General features: G+C 34.8%; 1 protein-coding gene across 3 annotated transcripts in view; it reads right to left on the bottom strand.

The window, feature by feature from the left end:
• JMY (junction mediating and regulatory protein, p53 cofactor) overlaps window positions 1-24,041 on the bottom strand; it is a 61,843-nt gene that overhangs the window by 26,206 nt on the left and 11,596 nt on the right. For 2 of the 3 annotated variants that reach the window (XM_015244810.3, XM_072958457.1), the window contains exons 2-3: window positions 12,781-12,954; window positions 948-1,098 (exon numbers count right to left, since the gene is read on the bottom strand). In XM_015244810.3, coding sequence (XP_015100296.2) covers window positions 948-1,098; window positions 12,781-12,954 — 325 coding nt within the window. The remainder of the gene's footprint in view (window positions 1-947; window positions 1,099-12,780; window positions 12,955-24,041) is intronic. The other variant, XM_072958458.1, reaches the window with a different exon arrangement.

Below are 24,041 nucleotides of genomic sequence, written 5' to 3' on the forward strand. Positions count from 1 at the left end.
ACATATAAGGCAAAACAGTCCTGGTGTTTAAAGGAATCATGTTCTAATATATGTATACTTGTCAGAAATGACTCATTTAAGATGTTTTTAAAAGTTAAGCAGTAAAATTAGGCTACACCTGGCTTCATGTAAGGAAGGAAGTAAAAGAGGGGCCTGTTTTACTCGCCTTCTGAAAACTATATATATAATATAAGGAACTCTTATAGATCAATGGGGGAAAATCACTCATCATCAGAAAAATAGGCAGAAGATAGTAACTGGGGAAAAAAGGAAGGATATACAAATATCAATTATTACATAAAAACAAAAAAGATAAACACTCAGTAATAACCAAAGGAATGCAAATTTTAAAAACATAGCACTGTGTATATTTTTCTAAATGACAATGCCAAATGATACTGAGGAATCAAGGAAGGTATTCTTACTCAGCACCGGCATTCTGAAGGAATAAACTGTTTTCAGTGACACTTAAGGAAAAGTAGATTTGCTGAAAGAATATTCAGAATAACTATTTTAATGCCAGGTAAATTTTAAGTATGTGTTTTCGTGAGTTCTGTGAGTCACTAGTGAATTTTCGAACCTAAAAGGACTGCAGGAATCCCCATATCTGCAGCCAGCTGGTTAGAAATACAAATGGCCTGAGGACACCCCAAATCTGCAAACAGTGTCTGAAGGAAAAGCAGTCATGTTGGGGACTGTGCTTTTAAGCTGTAAGGTCTGTAACTGTGAATGAGTACCGTCAGTATTGAATTATGCTACATATTACCATTATTTTTTTAAAGGTGAGGTACATGTTAACATATATGCCTAGAAAAGACTGAAAGGATATACCTCAACTTGTTAGCAGTGGTCTTTATATACTTTTCCATACAACTACTGCAAACAAAATACTTAAACTGCTCATTTTTGAAAATACCTAACGAGGATAATTTTACTGGGAAACTCACCCTTTTGAGCTTTAGCTGTTATTTCAAAATATTTGACAGTAAGATCCTGAATGGACAGTACAGCCATATGAGCTTTCCGCTGCCAATCAGCATCTTCTTTTCGTAGACTTTCAATTCTTCGGGGACCCAGGTAATCATTCTCCATAGAAATCTTTAGAGAGAAAAAAAAATTTAAAAGATCGTTTCTTTCTTTTATTCATTCTTTAAACATTTACTGAATGTTTATGTATCAGGCATTGTGCTTGGTACTAAAACAAAGAATACTTGTTTTCTCCCTACTCTGGAGAAGCTATTAATTTACAAAACAATTAAACTGACAAAAATGTTGAAGATATTTGACATAGAAATTTGTTCCCCCTTCCTCTTCCTCTGTCTTCTTCATCTTTCCCTCTTCCATTTATAAACAAAAGACATACAACAAAATATCACATAATAAAATTAAGACATTAATTTTGGGTGCTGAGATGAGAAATTTATTTTCTCCTTTATGATAATTAGATTTTCAGGTTAAGAATTATTTGTGTCAATAAAACATTTTTAATCACTGACATAAATAAGATAAAAATTAACAATATATAGAAATCAGTCTATCTGCCAACTGAAGGACTCTGGATAAAAGTAACAGAAAAACTGGCTATGTATCATAAGAGTCACAAAGAATGTTAATTCTAGTATGCAGCACAGTGATTCATTTATACATTTATTTGTATTCTTTTTCATATTCTTTTTCATTGTAGGCCATTACAAGATATTGAATATAGTTCCCTGTGCTATACAGTAAGACCTTGTTGTTTATCTGTTTTATATATAGTACTTAGTATCTACAAATCCCAAACTCCCAATTTATCCTTCCCCACCCCTTTTCCCCTGGTAATCATAAGTTTGTTTTGTGTATCTTACAAAGGTATGTTAAAATGGAAGGTATAATCCAGGAAAAGCAGCAACAGACCCTTTGTAGACCCCCTCTTGCTTTACTACATACTGAGAAAAAGACTTAAAAATTAAACAAGAAGTTAATAACATCACATTAGGATGATGGGGAAAAACCATTATGGAGAAAAATGTTAATCCACTCCTCATACACTTTTAAAACTGACCAAGCTACAGTAATCAAAACCGTGTAATATTGGCACAAAAACAGACACACAGATGAACAGAACACAACAGAGAACCCAGAAATAAACCCACAGACCTATGGTCAACTAATCCTTGACAAAGGAGGCAAGACTATACAATGGAGAAAAGACAGTCTTTTCAGCAAGAGGTGTTGGGAAAACTGGACAGCAACATGTAAATCAATAAAGTTAGAACACTCCCTCACTCCACTCACAAAAATAAACTCAAATGACAAGACAATATAAACCTAGAAGAAAACACAAGCAAAACATTCTCTGACATAAATCTTAGCAATGTTCTCCTAGGGCAGTCTACCCCGGCAATAAAAATAAAAGCAAAAATAAATAGGATCTAATTAAACTTACAAGCTTTTTGCACAGCAAAGGAAACCATAAACAAAACACAAAGCCCACCTATGGAATGAGAGAAAATATTTGCAAATGATATGACTGACAAAGGCTTAATTTCCAGAATATATAAATAGCTCATACAATTTAATAACAAAAAAAAAACCCAATCCAAAAATGGGCAGAAGACCTCAACAAGAAATTCTCCAATGAAGACATACAAATGACCAATAGGCACATGAAAAAATGCTTAATATTGCTAATTATCAGAGAAATGCAAATCAAAACTACAATGAGATATCACCTCACACCAATCAGAATGGTCACCATTAAAAAGTCCACAAATGATAAATGCTGGAGAGGCTGTGGAGAAAAGGGAACACTCCTACTCTGCTGGTGGGAATGTATTTTGGTGTAAGTAGCCATTATGGAAAACAGTATGGAGATTCCTCAAAAGACTAAAAATACACTTACCCTATGATCTAGCAATCCCACTCCTGGGCACGTATCTGGAGGGAACTCTAATTCGAAAAGATACCCAATATTCACAGCAGCACTATTTACAATAGCCAAGACATGGAAACAACCTTAATGTCCACTGACAAGATGACTGGATAAAGAAGTAGTGTTATGTTTACCCAATGGAAACTACTCAGCCATAAATAAAGAACAAAATAATGCCATTTGCAGCAACATGGATGGACCTGGAGATCATCATTCTAAGTGAAATAAGCCAGGGAGAGAAAGAAAAATATCATGATTATCACTCATACGTGGAATCTAAAAAAAGAAAAAAAGAAAAAAGAAGACACTAATGAACTCATCTACAAATGAAACGCACAGTAAACAATCCTACGGTTACCAGGGAAAGGGGGTAGGAAGGGATAAATTTGGGAGTCTGAGATTTGCAAATGTTAACCACTATATATAAAAATAGATAAAAAATAAATTTCTTCTGTATAGCACAAGGAACTGTATTCAATATCTTATAATAACCTTTAATGAAAAAGAATATGGAAACAAACATATGTATATATATGCATGACTGGGACATTATGCTGTAAACCAGAAATTGACACACTGCAACTGACTATACTTCAATCAAAAAACAAAACAAAACAAAACAAAAAAAACTCTAGGGGAGGGTGTAGCTTAGTGGTGGAGCACCTGCTTAGCATGCACAACGTCGTGGGTTCAATCTCCAGTCCCTCCATTAAGTAATAAACAAACAAACTGAATTATCTCCCTCCTAAAAAAAAAATTAAAAAAAAAAAACAACTGATCAAGTAAGTTATCACACTCAATAAATAGAATTAAGCAACAAATGAAGCAACACTATACTTCTCCTTAAGCAAATGAAGAGTCTTCCAAATGGAGGAAAAAACATATGAGCATTTAGCATAGTGCTCAGCACACAGGGAGCAATTTATTAGCAATATTAAGGGAGACAATGGTGAAGCAGAAGAATGATTCCAGGGTTACTGGGAAAAAAATATGTGCATGGAATTGTCAAGGATTTCATTCTGCCTATGTTAAGTTTGACTTTGCAAGGCATGTCCAGAGATACAAGCTTGGGTATCTTTGACACACAGAAGACAATTAAAATAACAAGAGTGGATGAGCTCATGTAAGGAATCAGAATCCTAAGTAGCAAGATTCAATGGACAAGAAATCAACCCTATCAAACACTGCTTAGGTCAAGTAGATATACAACCAGCACCCATGGACCTACCAGCATGAAGATTACTGAACTTGGCAAAAACAGTTCTGGAGTACAGGCAAACTCCTTTTGCTTATTAATCCCGATCGTATCTTCAGATCTCAGCTCAATTACTAGTTCATGGACGTCTTTCTTGACTCACCACTGTAAGCTCTTCAGTGTAACAAGTATCTTTCCTTCTTAGCACTTATCACAATCAAACTTTATATTACCTTATGAACTTATAAACATTACCTGCTTCCCACTGTGAATGTTTTATGAGGGCAGAGAAGGCATAGGTGGTTTCTATCTCTGCTTGCTTTCTTTTCACTAGCACACTACCTGGCATGAACTAGGTAATCTAAAATATTTCCTGAATGATTGAGTGAATAAAAAATTCACATCCATACAGGTTTTTTAATGAGAGACATGTAGACACATGTATAATTATTCTTTAGAGAAATCTGTGAGTGAGTAGAGGGGAAAAGCGTGGGGAAGAGGGTAGGCCCTGCTTTGTTTTAATGGGAGATCTGGAGCAGGTTTGAGAGGGAGAACTGTGTTTTCCCCTGTAAAGAAAAGCACCCAGATAGGAATAAATTGGTATAGGAGAGAGGAGGAGAAGACAGAAAAACAGCTATTTTTAGATGGTAGGATGACAAATCATTTAGAAAGACTCATTAAGCAAATATTAAAAACAAGACTAACCAGGGTTAGTGAGGTCACAATGAAACAGGCACACATAATATACTTCCGGGTGGAACTAAAAATTGATTAAAATTTCCTGGAACATATTTTATGACACCATAATCTCTGAAGATATTTAACAAAATAACTTCAGAGAATAACAACCAAAGATGTTCACTGCAATGTTGTTTGAAATAAAGGTAAAAAGGGATCCCAGATAGCTAATAATAAAGTTGTATTTAATACTCCCATAAAATACAGTTCTAAGTAAAAATGCTTATGAAGAGTTTGTAAAATACATTATTATTGATGTCATCTTTTGGTGGTGAATTATGAGTGAGTTTTCTTCCTATTTGAAATATGTACTTTCCAAATCTTTTGTATTGTATATACACTGCTTTTATAATCATGAACAACAAAAAATGCTTTTATCTCTCCTTGGGTTCACAAGCCATACCAACTAGACAGGCTGAAGACACATTACCCTAAGTTTCCTGTTCCTAGTTAAGCAAACAATGAGCTCATGTTTTCATATGTGAGGCCCAGAAAGAGGCATAATTAAGAGACTTAACCTCTTTTTTCCAGTGTGGGGGAGGGATGGGATGTGGATGAATGATCAGAACCTAAATATCTTTCTTTATAGTTGGAAAAATTATTTGCACTCCATTTCTGGGGCTATAAAAATAGTGCCAAGCAAAGACAATTAAACACAAGGAGCACTACCTGTGGGGGCTGGGGTGGGAGGTCTGGGCAGACTTTCTAAAAGGAAAAATTGAGTAGGTGAGTTCTTAAAGAACAAGCAGAATTGTGCCAGGTAATGAAGATGGTGAAGAATGTATGTATGAAAAGAATTAAGGTATTTTAAGAAACATGAAAGACGTGGGGGTAAAGAATACATTTAGCTGGCATACTTTATTGAGGCTCATGAACTGCAGAAGGAAGGGTAGGATTTTGACAGTTATATGGGGAGTTTATGGGAAAAGAGCACCACGCAAAAGGCATGCTGTAGATAAGAGCTCATCTGAGCCATAGCCTAGAGGCAAGTAAGTTCAATGTATGGTAAAGGACAGAGCAGTCCAGCCTAGCAGAGTTTACGTAAAACAGATGAAAGTAGTGGGAGGTAGGACTAGAAAAGTAGGTTATGATCACTATGAGGAGGCTGTGGAGTTGGTACTTAGTATGACAGGCAAATGGAAACCACTATGGGAGTCTCAGCAGTAATTAGTGGTAGACTTGAGTTTATAGTTAAAGGTTCTAAAAGACTTGTCTTCTGTAACAAAACCATCAAGGTATGTGCTTTCTTTTGCGGTGATTACCTCTGATTTTAAAGTTAAAAAGCAAAAGATTAGTATTCACGAGTATGAAAAAGAAACTCAACGAACTGATCACTACAGTAAAAAATTTAATTCTTACTCAGCATGTTATGCATGATTGAAGCCCTTTTCAATGACATGATTAAACTTTGTACCCTTTAAAGAACTTGTATGTTTATTGTACCTAAGACCATAAGCTAGGTCACTTAGGTTTTTTTCCTGAAGTCTAAAAATGTATGTAGATTCTACCAGCTCCAAGTTTAACCTTCTGCCTTGTGATTCTAGGGTTCAGGCCCTGAAAACCCTATTTAGCCTTTGCCAATAGGAAGGGTTGGATGAGCTTTCAGAGTTGAAGGAGAAGATCTAAATCATTGTACTTTCCTGACTTTCCTGTTTGCTGTTCCTGTGACCATCATCCCAGATTTGTTTCTTCATCCAGGCATCTGCAGTACCTTCTTGAAGGAGCTAACAGAATCCAGTTTGCAGTTTTCAACCTTTGCAGAATTGGCCTCATTGTGTGTCCAAGACAGCACCAGGGTACCAGTGCCCTTGCTCAGAGATCTGGTTCTCTCCATTGAGATCTGACACACCAGCACTAGGAGAGCAATGTCCTCTCTCTCAGAGGTCAGCTCCACAGGACCTATCCTTTAATAATTACCACCTCTTCCTTTTGTAACCTCCAATCCTAGGAGTGGTGGCTGCTTTTGCAATTAACTCTGATGCCTTCTTATCTATCTCATTAACGTTATATCTACTTCTTTGTATTAAATTTCCTCTGCTGAAATAGCTGGTTTGATTTTCCAATCAGACCCCAACAGACACAATCATGGAACAGAAATGTAACAAACAGAACAAGCAGTGCTCAAAATTAAAACATCTAAACTCAGATGATGAAGACAGAAATCCTCTTCACTCACACAGTTAAACACTAAAGTGAGAAAACTTGCATTATGGCTTTTTTGAGGAGAAAAAAATATAAAAACCTGGTGGTAATTATCTGGAGATAATGTGTACTGTGTTGGATTATCTTTACCTTCATTGTATGTGTATTCAAATATACGCAAACATTCTATGCTTTTTAAATGCTGTTTTTTAACTGACTTCTGAAACTCAGTAACTAATGCCGCTTTAAAACGTGATTATAGTTTATTGCACCTAAGACATTAAGCTAGGATACTAAGTTCTTTTCCTAACTTGGCAAATCTGAAGATGTACAGCCTTGGTCAGCTGGATCGTGTGCTAAAAACAATGACACCTCTGTTTTCAATTTCAAGGCTAGAAAGAAAACAGTGCCTGTTTTTAATATGGAAAAAAGTATGTGTCAGTTTAGGTGGCTAGGATAGTGAGACTAGTTTATAAACAAATTTCTTGGCATGGAATTACTTATTATAAAGCACATCACTAGCTTGGATACTTAGTTTTATATGAGAAGCTTAAGTGTTACTTCTGAGTATCGTTAACATAGTACTGAAGAAAAAAAAATAAACAATTCCTATTTTTAGGTAGAACAAAAGCCATGAAGACTATCAGCAGGCCAATTCACTACCTAACCCTGACTCACTGAGAAACCAGGTTTAAAAATCTAGAAAGGACCATCTAGTTAAAATCTCATTTAACTGGGGCCCAAGGAGAATGTAACTGAATTCAGTGCGCTCCATCCCTTAGCTGTTTCAAATTTTATTAGATATGTGGTTCTCAAACTTTTGTGTATATCACAATTACTTGAAGACTTGTTAAAATACAGATTGCTGAGATCCCTGGTTTCAATAAAGGAGATCTGAGGTTAGGCTTAAGAATCTGTATTTCCAACAAGGTTCTAGGCAATACCGATGCTACTCATCTGGGGGTCACATTTTTAAGAATCAGCATATTAGACTTAGAGCCTGGGAGCTCCCTAAAGGGATGCAAATTTCAGGAAGACCTCTAGGCCTAAAATAATGCTGGTTATGGAGGAGCTACTTAATGCTTATACATGAGGCAGAGGGTTAATAAAAAATCTTTATTCCATTTGTATAAAGATAATGAGGCTATTTTTTATTGATTTATAATCATTTTACAATGTTGTGTCAAAGATAATGAGGCTATATTAAGAAATATTTAATATAAAATATGTAATAAATGTACTGAGCATTGTTATTATAAAATGTTACACACTTGAGATGCCAGGTTAACTTCTTTCCTATTATACTTTAGTATCTAGGTTAAATGAAACCACTGGAAATTAAATTCTTTTTTAAGAGTCTAAAGAATAAAAGTCAGATTCCATAGAATGATACAGCATTCTAGTCCCTGACCATCATTTCCCCTCATCTCCTACAAATCCTCAGATCCAAGCCATACTAAACCAACAGCAGGCTTTACAGTCAAGTAACATGTCTTTCAATTCCAGCCATGCTGGTTATTGGCCTCCATGATGATGCTGCGTTGATGATTCAGTGATGTTTAAATAATTAACTGTGACTAAAAGCCCAACTGTTATGCCTGTTCACTATACTATTCCTTTTTTTAATATATATATCTGGAATAAATCCAATCTCTAACACAGACATACATACTCACTTCCTACTGAATTCTTAATTCTTCAATGGTGAAACTCAATAATCCCTTTTTCCATATATCTTCAGGCAATGTTGATCACCTCACTTTGCTTGTCTCTACATAAACTTATACATACTTCTTATTTATTTTTCTTTAAAAAAAGAACATCTGAGTCATAATTTACATACAATACAATGTACCTGTTTAAGAACAAATTTTGACAAATTTATATACCCATGTTAACAGCCACTATAATCAAGATTTGGAGCATATCAATCTCCCCCCAAAAGATTCTGTTACACCTGTTTCCTCTGAACCAATCTCCCCAGTCCTACCCCAGGCAACAACTGTTTAAAACAATCATTTCTAGAATTTCATGTAAATGGAGGCACACAGTTTACACTCTGGAATTTTTTACTCAGGGCAAAGTTTTGTAAGCTATTTATTAGGGTTTAATTTACATATATAATCAAGTGAATCTATCTGAAGTGCTAGATTTGATGATTTCTGAAAGCTGTATATGTCCAAAAAACCCACCACTACAACCAAGATACAAAAAATTTGTCACCTCCAAAACATTCCTCGTCCTCCTTTGCCATCCACCTCCTCACACAGTATATACTCTCCTGCATGTGGCTTCTTCAGCTTAGCTTGACTTTGAGATGTGTCTGTTGTTGTGTCTATCAATAGTTAATTCCTTTGCATTGTTGAATATTATTCTATTATACGGAAATACCGTGTTTAGTTTATCCATTCACTTGTTGAAGTTATTTGGGTTGTTCCAATTTGGGGTTACCGTGAATAATGCTGGAGCAAATACTGGTATATAAGTCTTTTTTGTGAATAGATGTTTTTGCTTCTCTTGTGTAAAGAATGAGGGGTCAAAGAGCTGAGTTGTGAGGTTGTAAAGTTGACCCTTGAACAACTTGGGTTTGAACTGCAGGGGTCCACTCACAGGCAGATTTTTTTTCTATAAATACTACAATGCTGCACGATCCACTGTTGGCTCAATCCATGGATGTGGAACCATGGATTTGGAAAGCCTCTTTGGGACTCAAGCATCTGAGGATTTGGGTATCTATAGTGGGTCCTGGAACCAACGCCTCAGGCTGTTCAAAGGTCAACTGTGTATGTTTAACTTTTGAAGAAACTGCAAAACTGTTTCCCAAAATGGCTGTACCACTTTAAAATCCTGTAAGGAATGTATGTGAGATTTCCAGTTACTCTACAACCTCACTAGCCCTTGTGAGGGCTCACTCTAATGGGTATGTGACAGTATCTCATTATGTTATCAATTTGCATTTCCCAGATGACTATGTTGAGCATCTCTGCATGTACTTATCAATTTTTTTTCTCTTTCTAAATATTTAGCTCATTTTTTTTAAATTTTGAGGTTTTATCTTACTGAGTTGTACAGTTCCTTTTTCAAATGTATTACAAGTTACTTTCTTTCAGTCTGTGGCTTGCCTTCTCATTTTCTTAATATTTCAAAGAGCAAAAGTATTCATTTTAGCAAGGCCCAATTTATCAAATTTTTTTAGGTTTATGGCTCAAGTATTCTGCATCCTATTAAAAAAATTTTTTTTGCAGTACCATTTGTTGTAAAGACTTCTTTTCCCCCACTGAACTGCCTTGTCACCTATGTGGAAAGCTAACTGACTATATAATCAGATCTATTTCTGGGTCATTCATTTACATATCTATCCTATACTATTACCACATCACCTGGCTTTCTCTAGCTATTTTACAGTCAGCTGGTCAGTTTAAAAACAAAAACAAAAACACACAAATCCTACTGGACTTTAATTTGAATCTACAGATCAAATGAGAACTGACATCTGAACATTAAATCTTCTAATCTATTAACAGTCTGTTTCTCCATTTATTTAGGTATGTTTTAATTTCTCTCAGCGAAGTTTTCCAATTTTTCAGTATACAGGACTTATATATATTTTGTAAAATGTATCCCTAAACATTTCATGTTGATGCAAATGTTAATGGCATTCTTTAAAATTTTGATTTTCATTTATAGAAGACAGAAAACACAACTACTTTTTAATACTGACCTTGTAGCTAAACTTGGATTATTCCCACTAGCTTTTTTAGATTCTTTTTTTAAACACGTGTGCTCATGTGATCTACAAATACAGAAAGCTTCAGTTTGTTTTTTCTAATTTATATATGCATTTTTTCTTGTCTTATTGGACTGGCTACAAACTCCAGAGAAACACTGAATTAAAAAGTGTTGAGAACAGACAATCTTGCCTTGTTACCAATCTTAGTAGGGGAAGAATTCAGTCGTTCACCATCATGTATGATGTTAGACAGGCTTTCCATATACACACTTTATCAGGTCAAGGAAGTTCCCCGCTCTTCCTAGTTTACTGAGGTTTTATCATGGATGGGGCTGAACTTTTCATCAAATGCATTACTGGACCCACAGATATATACTGATCTTTTCCTTTATTGATAATACAGTGAGTTTACATTGATCGGTTTTTGTAATGTTAAACAAACCTTCCCTTTCTGAGATAAACCCTCATCACAGTATACTACTGAATCCTATTTTTTCAGTATTATGTTAAGGATTATTGCATCTACATTCATGAGGGATATTTATCAGTAGTTTTCTTTTTTCCTGTAATGTCTTTGATTTGAATAATGCTAGCCTCAAAAGGGAGTTGCAAAGTGTTTCCTCCTTTAAATCTTCCTGTTATCCTTCATATGGCCTTGTAGTTTTCTCTGTGAGAAGGTTTTAAATTATGAATTCAACTTTGTTAATATGTAGCTATCAACATTTTTCTATTTTTTTCCTTGAATCTATTTCGACAATTTGTATTTCTAAGGAATGTGACCATTTCATCTAAGTTGTAGAATTTTTTGGCACAAACTTGTTCATTCTCTCTTACTAGTTCATCATCATAGTTGATGGGCACTTGAGGGGCAAAGCAGTAAAATACCATTTTTACCATTGAAAATGTTATTTAAAAAACATGCTGTCTTTTCCCCCTCCCCTATACTTAACTTCCCAGGGAAAAATGGAGTAATAAGTGATGCTAGTGGCTAATACAGCCTGACAATGAGGTTCAAATGCTCAATACAAATCAAGATGTTAATTAATATGAAAGCAAAAATGCACACAATGCTGAACTGTATAGATTATGTCTGCTAAACAGTACAGCCTAGAAGTAGATGGGGCCTCCATGTCATCCAGTTCATCCCTGGCCTTCCAGTCAAGTTTTCAATGGACAAACATATATACTTCATTTTTAAAAACTGGAGGAAACTACAGTGTTTAAAAATTCTTAGTTACTAGTTACCATTTAAACCAAAATGCCAATATTATAAAATTGACTTAACAAATCAGTATTTTTCAAAATTATCAATAAAGGAGAGTATGTCAATTATGTGACAGTCTGTGTTGCTCTGTATCTTGATTCATTAGTAAAGGGGAAAAAGACACACAGACATGCTTTACCATGTCATAATTTTTCAAATACACTACTCATCCTTGCCGCCAAGTATAAAGTTCTCAGAATAATTACTAATGATCCAACCTAACCCATTATGCAAAAAAAAGTTTTTTTAAATATCCTAGTTCAGCAATGTTTCCATGTGAATTAAACCTAGCAACACTGATTTGAGAGGTCAGCTATAAAATCAAACCCTTTAACACTCACCTCAAAAATTGTAATATATACTTTACACATGAAAATTAAATGTCATGAAAATTTTAAAGCTCTACCATTAAAGCCTTGTAACTTTCAAAACAAGGTCTTCCCAAAACAAATGTTCCCAAAACTCCTGCTAAAGAAGTCTAAGATTAGACCGTACCCAAAACATTAAAAGAGAGACAGGAGTGGGCGGGGGGGAGTACAGGAAAAGGGGACACTAGGGGATCTCAACATATTTACAAACTTTTTTTCTAGGTTGTTCTCAACCCTCCCTACTCAGCAGAGTCACCTTTTCAGATGCTTTTAAAATGAGGTGTTCAGGCTCCACATACCAAACTAGAGTCTTTAGGGACAATGGACCATATATCTTTATTTTTCAAAAGCTCCTTTACTAATTAAAATGCATAGCCATCCTGAGAACTGTTAAACAGGAAGGTTACTATTTAGATTTTAAACAAATACCTTGATCTGCTGTCTCCGTAGCATGGCAAGTTCTCGCATGTCTCGGAATGGCTGTAGTAAATACTGATAGAGTTCGGTTGTGGCTTCTGCAAGACTGCTGTAGGCTTCATCCTCCATCTGATACAAGTCCAGAAGCTCTACCATGCTCTCTGTATTCTTGTGCTTATCCAAGAGCTGTGGAACAAGAAAGTTTCACTACAAAGAAATCCAATTGTAATAGCCTATAAATACTTGCTAACTGCCTAGCATCTGAGGACCTTGGAAACCTGAAACACAGAATTAAGACAGAATGAGAAGCACCAATTGCTTTCATCACTCATCTCCATGCCTTAGATCTTTTACTACAAGACCACTGTCTGGAATATCCTTTTCTAACTACTACTATTACCATACTATTCCGGGTTCTGTGTAACTTTCTGGAACTCAGTACTATCTGCCTTTCCTTAACTCTAAAAATTTTTCCCCAGCATCTAGTAGCTTTCTCCATATTTATATAAAAAAATTTTCACTTCTAATCTACAAAGTAGTTATCAACTCTTGCCTTTATTATTTTATTAGTAATTTATTTATTAGTAATTTATTTTATTTATTAGTAATTTCCCCAAACCTTCTTGCCATTCCTTTCCCCCTCCAAGTTTGGAACATTTGACTTATGTCTTCAAAAATCTAGGTGAAAACTCAACATACCGAGGAGTTTAAGACTGACTATAATTGATGTTTATAACTTTCTTACTTGACATTCCTTGGTACTCATGTGTGTATGTTTATATATAGATATCATTCATTTCTCAACAAACATAGACTGAGCATTTTAATACACGTTAGGCACTGGGCATACAAAAATATGCTTCCCTTCTTCATGGAGTTTACCATGTAGTAAATAAACAAACTAAATAAAGTTTTAAAAAAATTACAAACTTTGATAAATGTTATGAAAATTATTAAATTTTAAAAAGTAAAGAATAAAAGTAATACAGCGAAACAATGGATCCCATGATTTCTCAGGAATATGAGGTGAGGAGATGGTGAGAAACCATGACCTAGTTGTTCAGGGTAGGTTAGAGAGAAAAGGCTATCCATGGAAACTTATAATAAATTTCAAAGAACCTCTCAATGAACCATGTAGCAAAGCACTATTTTATGTACTTCTTGGTGTCCACTGACTTGTGATACTTTCATCTCCTCAAACACAGAAAATTCTGCTATTCTTTCTCAGACATAAAGTTTCCACTACTTGGGGAGGGTACAGCTCAGTGGTAGAGCACATACTTAGCATACATGAGGTCCTGGGTTTGATCCCCAGAACCTCCATTAAAATAAACAAACCTAATTACCTCACCGTCCAAAAAAATTAAAAATTAAAATAAATTTAAAAATGCTTAAAGAAGGAAAAAAACAAAATAAATAATAAAAAATAAAGTTTCCACTAATATCTTCCCTCCCAACTTCTTGCTTTATCATATTGTTGTACATATTACAACTGACCTTTGAACAACTATAATATGGGGTTAGGGGCCCTGCCTAGTCAAAAATCAGAATATAACTTTACAGACTACCCTCCTTCCCAATCTACAGTTCTGCATACAAGTATTCAAAAACTGAAATACATAGGTATAAATCTAATTATGCACAGGATCTAAAGGAAAAGTACACAACTGTGATGAAAGAAACCAAAGACCTAAATTAAATGGAGATACATGGAGTGGAAAACTCACTACTGTCAAGATGTCAGTTCTTCCCACCTTGATCTATAGAATCAATGCAATGCCGTTTAAAATCTGAGCAAGTTATTTTGTGGATATCAACAAACAGATTCTAAAATTTGTATGGAAAGGCAAAAGACCCAGAATAGCCAACACAATATTGAAGAACAAAGTCAGAAGAATGACACTCTCCGTTCAATTTCATTAGTTACTATAAAGCTACAGTAATCAAGACAGTGTGGTATTGGATAAAAGAACAGATTAATGGAATAGAGTCCAAAAATAAACCCACACAAATAGTCAAGGAATCTTTTGACAAAAGAGCAAAGGCAATTCAATGCAGAAATCACTTTTCAACATATGGTGCTGGAACAAATGGAGAAGGAACGAAGGGAGAAAGGGAGGGAGGAAAGGAGGGAGGGAGGAAAGGAGGGAGGGAGGGAGAGAGGAAGGGAAATCTACAGAGACCTTAAACCTTTCACAAAAATTAACTCAAAATGGATCATAGATCTAAATGTAAGATACAAAGCTATAAAACTATTAGATAAAAATATAGAAGAAAATCTACATAATTGTGCTTTTGGTAAAGTGGACTTTGTTAAAATTAATAACCTCTGATCTATAAAGGATACTATATCAAGAGAATGAAAAGACAAGAGTAGGAGAAAACACTTGCAAAACAGTTTTTATAAAGCACTATTTTGCAAAATACACAAATTCCTAAAACTCAGTAAGAAAACACAATTTTAAAATGGGCAAAAAAAAAAAAACCTGGAAAAGACCTCTCAGAAAAAGATATACAGATAGCAAGTAAGTATAGAAGGAGATGCTCAACATCCTACCGTAATTTGGGAACTGCAATTAAAATGATGAGCTACCACTACACACAACACCAAATACTCATGAGGATGTGCAACCACCAGAACTCCCACTGCTGCTGGTGGAAATGTATTCTGACACACTGTTGTAAGGCACATACATATTAAGGATTATTAGACATCTCTTTAGAGAATTAACCTTTTTATTATGTAATGCTCCTCTTTATGCCTGATACATTTCCTTGCTCAAAAGTCTGCTTTGTCTGAAATTAATATAGCTACTCCAACTTTCTTTTGATTTGTATTAGTAACGTGTATCTTTCTTATAAAACTAAATATATTCTTAACATATAATCTAGAAATCACACTTTTTCATATTTACTCAAATGAGTTGAAAACCTTATGTCCAAACAAAAACCTGCACATGAGTATTATAGGAGCTTTATTCATAACTGCCAAAACCTGAAAGCAACCAAGATGTCCTTCAATAGGTAAATGGATAAACAAACTATGGTACATTCATAGAAAGGACTATTTAGCAATTAAGAAAAATGAGAAGCGAAACCAATCTGAAAAAACTATGTACTCTATGGTTCCAACTATGACATTTTGGAAAAGGCAAAATATGGACACTAATAAAAATCAGTGGTTGCCAGCGACTGGAGAGAGGTGTCACACTCTAATGAATATATGGAATATAGGGGATTTCTAAAGCAGTGAAATTGTTATGCATGATACTGTAATGGTGGATACATGACATCCATTTGTTAAAATCTAGAAAACTGTACAACACAAAGAGTGAATTCTAGTGTAGCCTATGGACTCTAAATGATCATAATATATCAACACTGGATTATCAACTGTACCAAATGTACCACACCAATACAAGATGTTAACAACAGGGGAGACTCTGGACAAGAGAGAAAGAGTAAATGGGAACTCTGTATTTTCTGCTCAATTTCTCTGTAAACCTGAAAGTGATAAGATAGTTATTAATTTTTAAAGTGAAGATACAAACCTATTTAAAGACACAGTTTTGTATTTCACTGTTTTTAAAATATAACCAAAAATGATTAAAAATAAATTCACAGTAACCAATTAACACTGATTTTCATCCCTGCTAAGCCCTATTGTTTTAAGGGGATCAGACCAATGTCTTTCTGCTTTGTTAACAAGTATTTTTTGGTAGGTTGGTTTTGTTTGTTTTTTGTTTTTAATAGAGGTCAACTTGAACAAAAAAGAATCAATTCAGACATCAGTCATATTAACAACTGATAACACATGAATTATTTACAGATGTGGACAGAAGTCCAGACCAAGTGGAATCTTACTTTATGCTAAAAGCAAAGAGATGCCATTAAAGGTTTTTTGTTTCGTTTTTCCTTCAAAGACCTCACTGGTTCCAGGGAGGAATACAGTCTCCCAAGGAAGAGAATCTTGACCTGTACTCTGAAGGATAAAAAGGGATAAACTAGGCAAGGTGTAAAGGGAAGATTGGGTCAGAAAGAATGGCATGTCCCTAGCTACCATAAAATAACGTTAACAAACTGGAGTAGAGACAGCATAGGAACATAATGAAAGACAATTCTAGAGACACTAACAGACGTGGTGGCCCTAACTTATACTACAATGTCTGAGAACCGATTGGAAGGGGCACCAGAGTGGATGCATATATCAGTTCATAGTCTCCTGTGTCAGTCCATGACAAGTTGGTGGTAAGCTTCGACTGGAGGAAGAGAAAAGCACACATTCAAGAAATGCTTTGGAGATAAAATCAACAGGACTTGGTGAACGACTGGATTTTTCCCTTTACCCTAAAGTTTTTGGTATTCATTGATACAAAGAACACAAGAATAGAAACAGGTTTTTAGAAGCAAAGATCACGGATTCAGAGACACTGCATCCAAACTGCGTTTTAGATATCCATGAAGAGAGGTCATGTAGGGAATGCAAAATGTCCAAGATAGATACTACCTTTAAGTCTACAATCTAACTAGGGAAACAAACCAACAGACATATAAGTAAAATACTGACTGTAAAAGTTTAGAGAAAAGTTGGTTCAGAGTGGGCTAAAGCACTTGAAAAAGATGTTCTAAAGCTAGGATTTGAGCTGGGTCTTAAAAGGATGGGAAGTGCTAGACAGGTGAAGGAGAGCAACTCAATCTTGAGAAATCACATGAATAAAAGCATCACAGATAAGCAATCTGGATGGGAGGAAGGGGGTGGCAATTTCCATCATGCCCCCTGAAGTAGAGGGTATGCCCTAGTGAGCAGGGTATCACATTGGTTCTGTAACTGCAGCACATTCTAATGAGGAGTGAAACCATCTATGGAGCAGAAAGAAAGATGCATTAGATCAATGTGACCAGTTTAATTTTCAGTTCACAAAGTTCAACTTACCTAAATAACCATATCAAAGTGATGCTCATTTGTGTATCTGGTTACTTGAAGTATGGTCTCAGCAAATGTTAGAAATACAGAACCTCAGGGCCCACTCCAGACCTACAGAATCAGAATCTGAGTGCATAATGAATACGCACAGCCAAGTTTGAGAGGTACTGCTTCAACAGATACATTGTATAGCCATATTAACTATACTGTGAGGCAAAAGTCTGTAAGTTATACAAGATATGGTCAATTTTCAAACTTTCAAATTAAAATCTGTAGAATTATGGTATGTAACTTTTTTCCTTGGCTCTAAAATCGCTTTCCCCTCTCACTCTCTCACTACACATCTATTATTTTATAATAGCTCAATTAGTACTATTCAGACTAAAATTAAGCCAAAAGTCCCATTTCTTGTGGTTCTGTTCCCTATTAAAGCATTTTTAGCTGTTTTAAGAAAAAAAAGTTATTACTGAAAACAACACAGAATGATCATCTTTAGAAGACAGGTACAAAGTGACAGAGTCAGCCTGGCCTTATCTCCAGCACTGGTCAGAATCTTATCTCTGGACATGGGCCATTCAATGAAGTTGGATGTTTAAAAGCAGTGGTGGCCATTAAAATCATCAAATTAACTCTCTTCATTCTGAAGATTTGTTTACTTGTTTTTTTTTAAATTGTATTTTGGCCTTTCACCATTATAAAGAAAATACTGCAATGATCATTAGATATTTCAGTTCTTTTGACAAAATTCTATTAATTTAAAAACTGGCAATTTAGAATAAACTGAAAAATCACAATAGAACTAGAATTCAATAAGCTGTTAGAATATACATGCAGAAACCAACAGCCCTTTCATAGTAAATACAGAACAACCAGCAAGGATTCTATTTACAACAAAACAGAAATACCTAGGAATAAACTTAAATCTATTAGGAGCCATGTAAATAAAATGTTAAGGCACCAAAAGACTATATAAATGGAAAAATAAAAATAAAAATATCAATTCTCACTAACCTACACATTTCACATGGTAATACAACAACCTTTTGACATTTTCATGGCATAAGAAAAGACAAAATTTTAAATTCTCATGAAAAAATAAAATGACAAAAATAGCAAAAACAAAAAATTTATAAAGAGTAGTTGTGGAGAGGGGCAACAGCCTACTAGGTAGTATAAATATTTGATATAAGCATCAAGTACAATGAAGTATTTCAGATATATGAAAGTTTACTGCATGAATCATAAGCATGAATCATTCAAGAAATGTTGGTGGTAACTGTCATTTCATCAGAGAAAAAACAGTTGGACTCCCTACGTTATTCCTTACACCAAAATAAATTCCAGTAGGATCAACAATTTAAATCCAAACAAAATCATAAAAGTTGAAGAAATGAGGGTCTTTTTGTTTTTTGCTTTAAATAATCTCAACATAGGGGACTTTTACAGCATAACTCAAAATTTCTAAACTATCAAAAAAAGGACTAATAAATTTTGCAGCAAAAATTTTAAACTGGCTACAGACATAAAAAATTAAATCAAGAAATAAATGACAAAGGGAAAAAAACTTGCAATATAGACAATTTCCAAGGTCAAAAACCACGAACAAAAAATAGGTAAATAATGGAATGAATGAGTTCATAGAAATGACTCCTGAACAAATGAAGACTCACTTATACTGCAAAACAAATCACTAAAACTTCACAGATCAAAAAGTTTTAAAATACACTCCTACTTAAAAGGATATAGAAACAAATTACAACCTCCTCCATTTGTTTCAAAAAATGTAAACTGATACATCCTCTACAGAAAGCAATTTAAACAAAACACGTATTTCTCTTCCACCCAGCAACTTCTCTTATAGAATTTGTCCTATAGATACAAATGCATGTGTGGAAAGGAGTGCTGTTTCAATAGCAAGAGGTCAGGAAAAACCTATGTGTCAAAACAAATCCATTCAATGCAGCATTATTTAGCTATTAGAATAAATACAGCTTGTTGAGAGGAAAAAAAGCAAGACAGATATAACAGAGTATATAGTATGCTACCATTTGAGCTGTTAAAAAGGCGAAGAATATATATGTCCTATGTCTTTGTACATTTCTCTTCACTTTCCCATCCCAAAGGTATTCTGGCTTACACACCAAAAAAGGAAAATTAAATTTTCCTCTTTGCCACAATATCCAAAACTACAGATACACTTTCCTAAAAATGAAGTATGAGAAGTATGAAAATGACACATGCTTCTCTTCCTTTGCTCACCTATTATTTCATGTATAACTAAATCATGTGTTGAATCATCTATTTTAAGCTACAATTGAAAAAAAAAGGATTATGAAAGCAGCTGTGTACATAATCAACTTCTTTATCACAGGACTCTTCTCAAGTCTCAGAAATCAGTTCTAAAAGTGGCAAAGGTGCTCACTTCCGCCATGGCTTAGCACCAAAACTGCAGCAAATCAGAAATAAAATAACCAGAATAAGGAAGGACCAGGGGGGAGGGGGTTACTGTATAATAGCAATAAAACAATGGTATTGTTCACAATGCAATATAAACTACTTTTATAGTTTTAATAAAGGCAATAATTCTCTCCTTGCAAGATAATGTACATTCAAAGAAGGCCTTTATCTTTCATTCCACTTGAAAATGGAACGCTTTCATTGAGATAGTGATTTTCTATCAAGTCCTAGGAATTGCAAACCTACTGAAAGAATGAGAAAAAACCCAACATGGTAGCAAAATCTCTAAATAATAAATTCCCCATAGCCATTGACAAGCAATCAAATGCCAGGATTCAGCAATAAGACAATCCTCAGATACTAGGCTTTTCTGAGCTGTTTTTTAGAGACACTAAAGTAAATGTAATGCACCAGTTTAGATACTATTTTCTACCAACACAAAAACATCAAGTCACTATATGCTTATTAATAAAATCACAATAGCACTCTACACAGATAAATGCAACCTCAAAAGAGAAAATCAGTTTTCTATTCAAGTATTAACATATTTATATATTATTTCCCACATGCCTTTGATCCACAAATAGAGCAGTCCTTTACAAAGCTATTATGCACCAACTAAACTTAATACTCTTGCAGAGAAGCCCAAGGCATCTCACCTAACACTGCTAATTTATTAATTTGTCTTCTTTGCTATAAAGTTTCATGTTTTTCCAACATTAGATTACTGTAAAACCAATTAGAGCTTCAACTGGCAATCCATTTTAATCTAAGTATCCGAAAATAATCTTAAAGGAAATGTACTTTAAAACTTCAAAGATGCGACTTACTAAGCATTAGACTTTTTAGTCTAAACCATTTCCTATAATCCATGATAGAAGAATACAACTGTAAAATATAATCACTAACTTGCTATAATAACATATTTAATTTTCAATTTTGCTAACCAAAGCTGACTAAATCCAGGTAATAAATAAACTCGACTGTGGATATTTGCAGGTTATGAACTGTGAAACATAAAAGGTGCTATAAATACATATACAAAAAAAAAAAGAGTAGAAAGAAATTGGACACAGAGTTAGCTGACTTAGGATTAAGGGTGTTTGGGATGTACAGGGAAGGACCGAATTTAAAATGGGGGAAAAAAAGAAAGAAAGAAGGAAATAAAGATATTAAATGGAGAAATGCGGGTTTGCTAAATTTAAGAAGATTCACTGATGGACACAAACTGAGTCAGAATGTAGATAGATCTGAGTGAGAATACAACATGCCTCCAAAGGATGATTTCAGAAGGGCTCAAGAGCAACCAACGTAATATAGGTGCTCACTGCAGATGCAGAGGAAAAGAAGACAGGTAGAAAAGGGGGCTAGAAAGTAAAGAGTTGTATTTGTTTCAAAATCTGAAACAAACTCATAGACATAAAATACTAACTTGTGGTTGCCAGAGGGGAGAGGGGTGGGAAGGGACAGACTGGCAGTTCAAAATATGTAGATACTGACAGAGACAGAGAGAGACACAGAGAGAGAGAGAGAGAGAGAGAGAGAGAGAGAGAGAGAGAGAGAGAGAGAGAGAGAAAGAAAGAAAGAATAGATAAACAAGTTTATACTGTATAGCACAGGGAAATATATACAAGATCTTGTGGTAGCTCATGGTGAAAAAGAATGTGAAAATGAATATATGTATATTCACATATGACTGAAAAATTGTGCTCTACACTGGAAATTGACACAACATTGTAAACTGACTATAATTCAATAAAAAAAAAACAAAACAAAAATCTGACATATCTCTCGTGCAATTTGAGAAAGTTATTTTGCTCTACTGATTCATGTATAAGAAATTAAGCAGAATTATATAAAGCATTAATTAAATACATTAGCCTAATAAATAGAACACTTCTCCCTTTCCCTTCTTTCTAGCTTCGCTAAAGGTCACCTTTTTTTGCCTCCCCTGATCTAGACCTGATAAAAACTAGGCTCTTAACCTAGTCTCAGTTATCTGATATTTGTTTCAAATCTGATATTTGAAACAAAGCTCTGCTTACTGCAAAAGTTCTCTAGGGCAAGAACCCACAACTTAAACTCAGGTTCTTAAAGATGCCAGTGACAACAGCTTAAAAAATTTTTTTCTTTCAAGACTCCCTATGACCCCTGCACAGAGAAAGTGTACAACAACCCTGTGCCACTTACTCCTTTACCTAATCCTATTCAACTTGGCTTCTTATCCAGTGACCACTTATAAGGAGAAGAGAGAGAGAAGGAATCTCCTGGGCTTAATAATTTAGTCCCCATCCTGTACCTTGCCAATCAGAGACAGTTCTAGAGTCCTCTCTCTGACTTTAGGATTACAGGGCTACCACTATCTTTGAAGATCTTAGAATAATTTTTGAAGTCCTAGATACAAAATTTAGAAGCTAAACTCTCATGTGCAGTTTCATAACTTTCTTCCTACTCTAACGTATCAAACTCAACAGTGCCTCGTTTTTTTTCCCCAATTAAGATGTAAGAAGCAACTTACGTTAATCTACAAACATATCCATCATTAAATGATTAAGACATGCAAACAATTATGTGTGTGAAAAAGGGTGACTCAAGACTAGCATTGAGGTGCTCAGATGGGAGAAGCCTATTACAGCAATAAAACTGGATCCATGGCCCCAGGAACTTCCCTTAGGTCTAGATGATGTTTCCCCCACCGACAAGTAAGGCCCAATACCACAGGTTATCTTCCATTCACAAAGCGGGCTGCTCAATGCTCAACTCAGTTCTTGTTTCGTAAAACTGTTGAATCATTTTTGTTATTTCTATATTAACCACTGATTATTTGCTAACAACTGTTAATGCTGAAATCCAATTTTAGAAAATGTAAGGGCTACTGACAGAAATGACCCATTTGACATCTTAAAAATTGGCTTTCAAATTTTTTACTTCATAGATGAGAGGTAAATTTGATTTTGTTTTACTCCTAGGTGAAAACCTTTAATTAAAATGTTAGAAACATGCATCCATGTCATGTATAGAAACCAGCTTTGTAACATATCAAAAAACACCCACTGATACACTGTATATAGCACAGGGAAATATACACAAAATGTTATGATAAATCACAGAGAAAAAAATGTGACAATGAGTGTGTATATGTCCATGTATGACTGAAAAATTGTACTGAACACTGGAATTTGACACAACACTGTAAAATGATTATGAATCAATAAAAATGTAAAAAATAAAATAAAATAAAAAAAAAAAACAAACAAACAAACAAAAAACACCCACTGAGCACTGACTGCGTACAGAAGCACTGGGAAATTGAGGCATTAGAAAACCTTAACAACAAAACCTATCTTTGTCTCCTGGGCCTTACAATGCATTTTAAAGGGCAGGAGGGACCCATAAAGAGAAAAACCAGGGCAGCAGTTATGGATGATATGAACCGTATGTAACGTTAAGTTCTCTCTGATCTGTGAATTTCTGAAAGAAATTCCTCTGGTTTCTGACAGTGCTCAGAAACAACTTTCTTTAGGAGGGGCACCTTACCTGGCCCTAGAAAGAGGGTGGAACTTAGACAAAAAAAGGACTACGGGGGGGGGGGGTAGGGAGGATCCTATACAATGGAGCATGGTGTATGGTGAGTTCAGTGAATAATCGGTAAAAGCTTGGCTGGAATAATGAAAGGTTCATGCTGGGAAGAGAAAAAGGTAAGACTGGCAAAATGTGAATGAATCTAATCGCCAGGAATTTGGGCTCTGTCTGCAGGATGACAGTAAACAATGGAAGAGTTCAGTTTGGTGTGTGTATGTTAAAAGCTGGAAAGGTGGGTATGAAGATCTGCAAAATAATGTTTTAAAATAATTTGGGAGCAAGGTATACAAAGGCTACACTGCAAGGAAGA

This window comes from Vicugna pacos, chromosome 3 (genome assembly GCF_048564905.1).
Source record: "Vicugna pacos chromosome 3, VicPac4, whole genome shotgun sequence".
Classification (NCBI taxonomy): Eukaryota; Metazoa; Chordata; class Mammalia; order Artiodactyla; family Camelidae; genus Vicugna; species Vicugna pacos.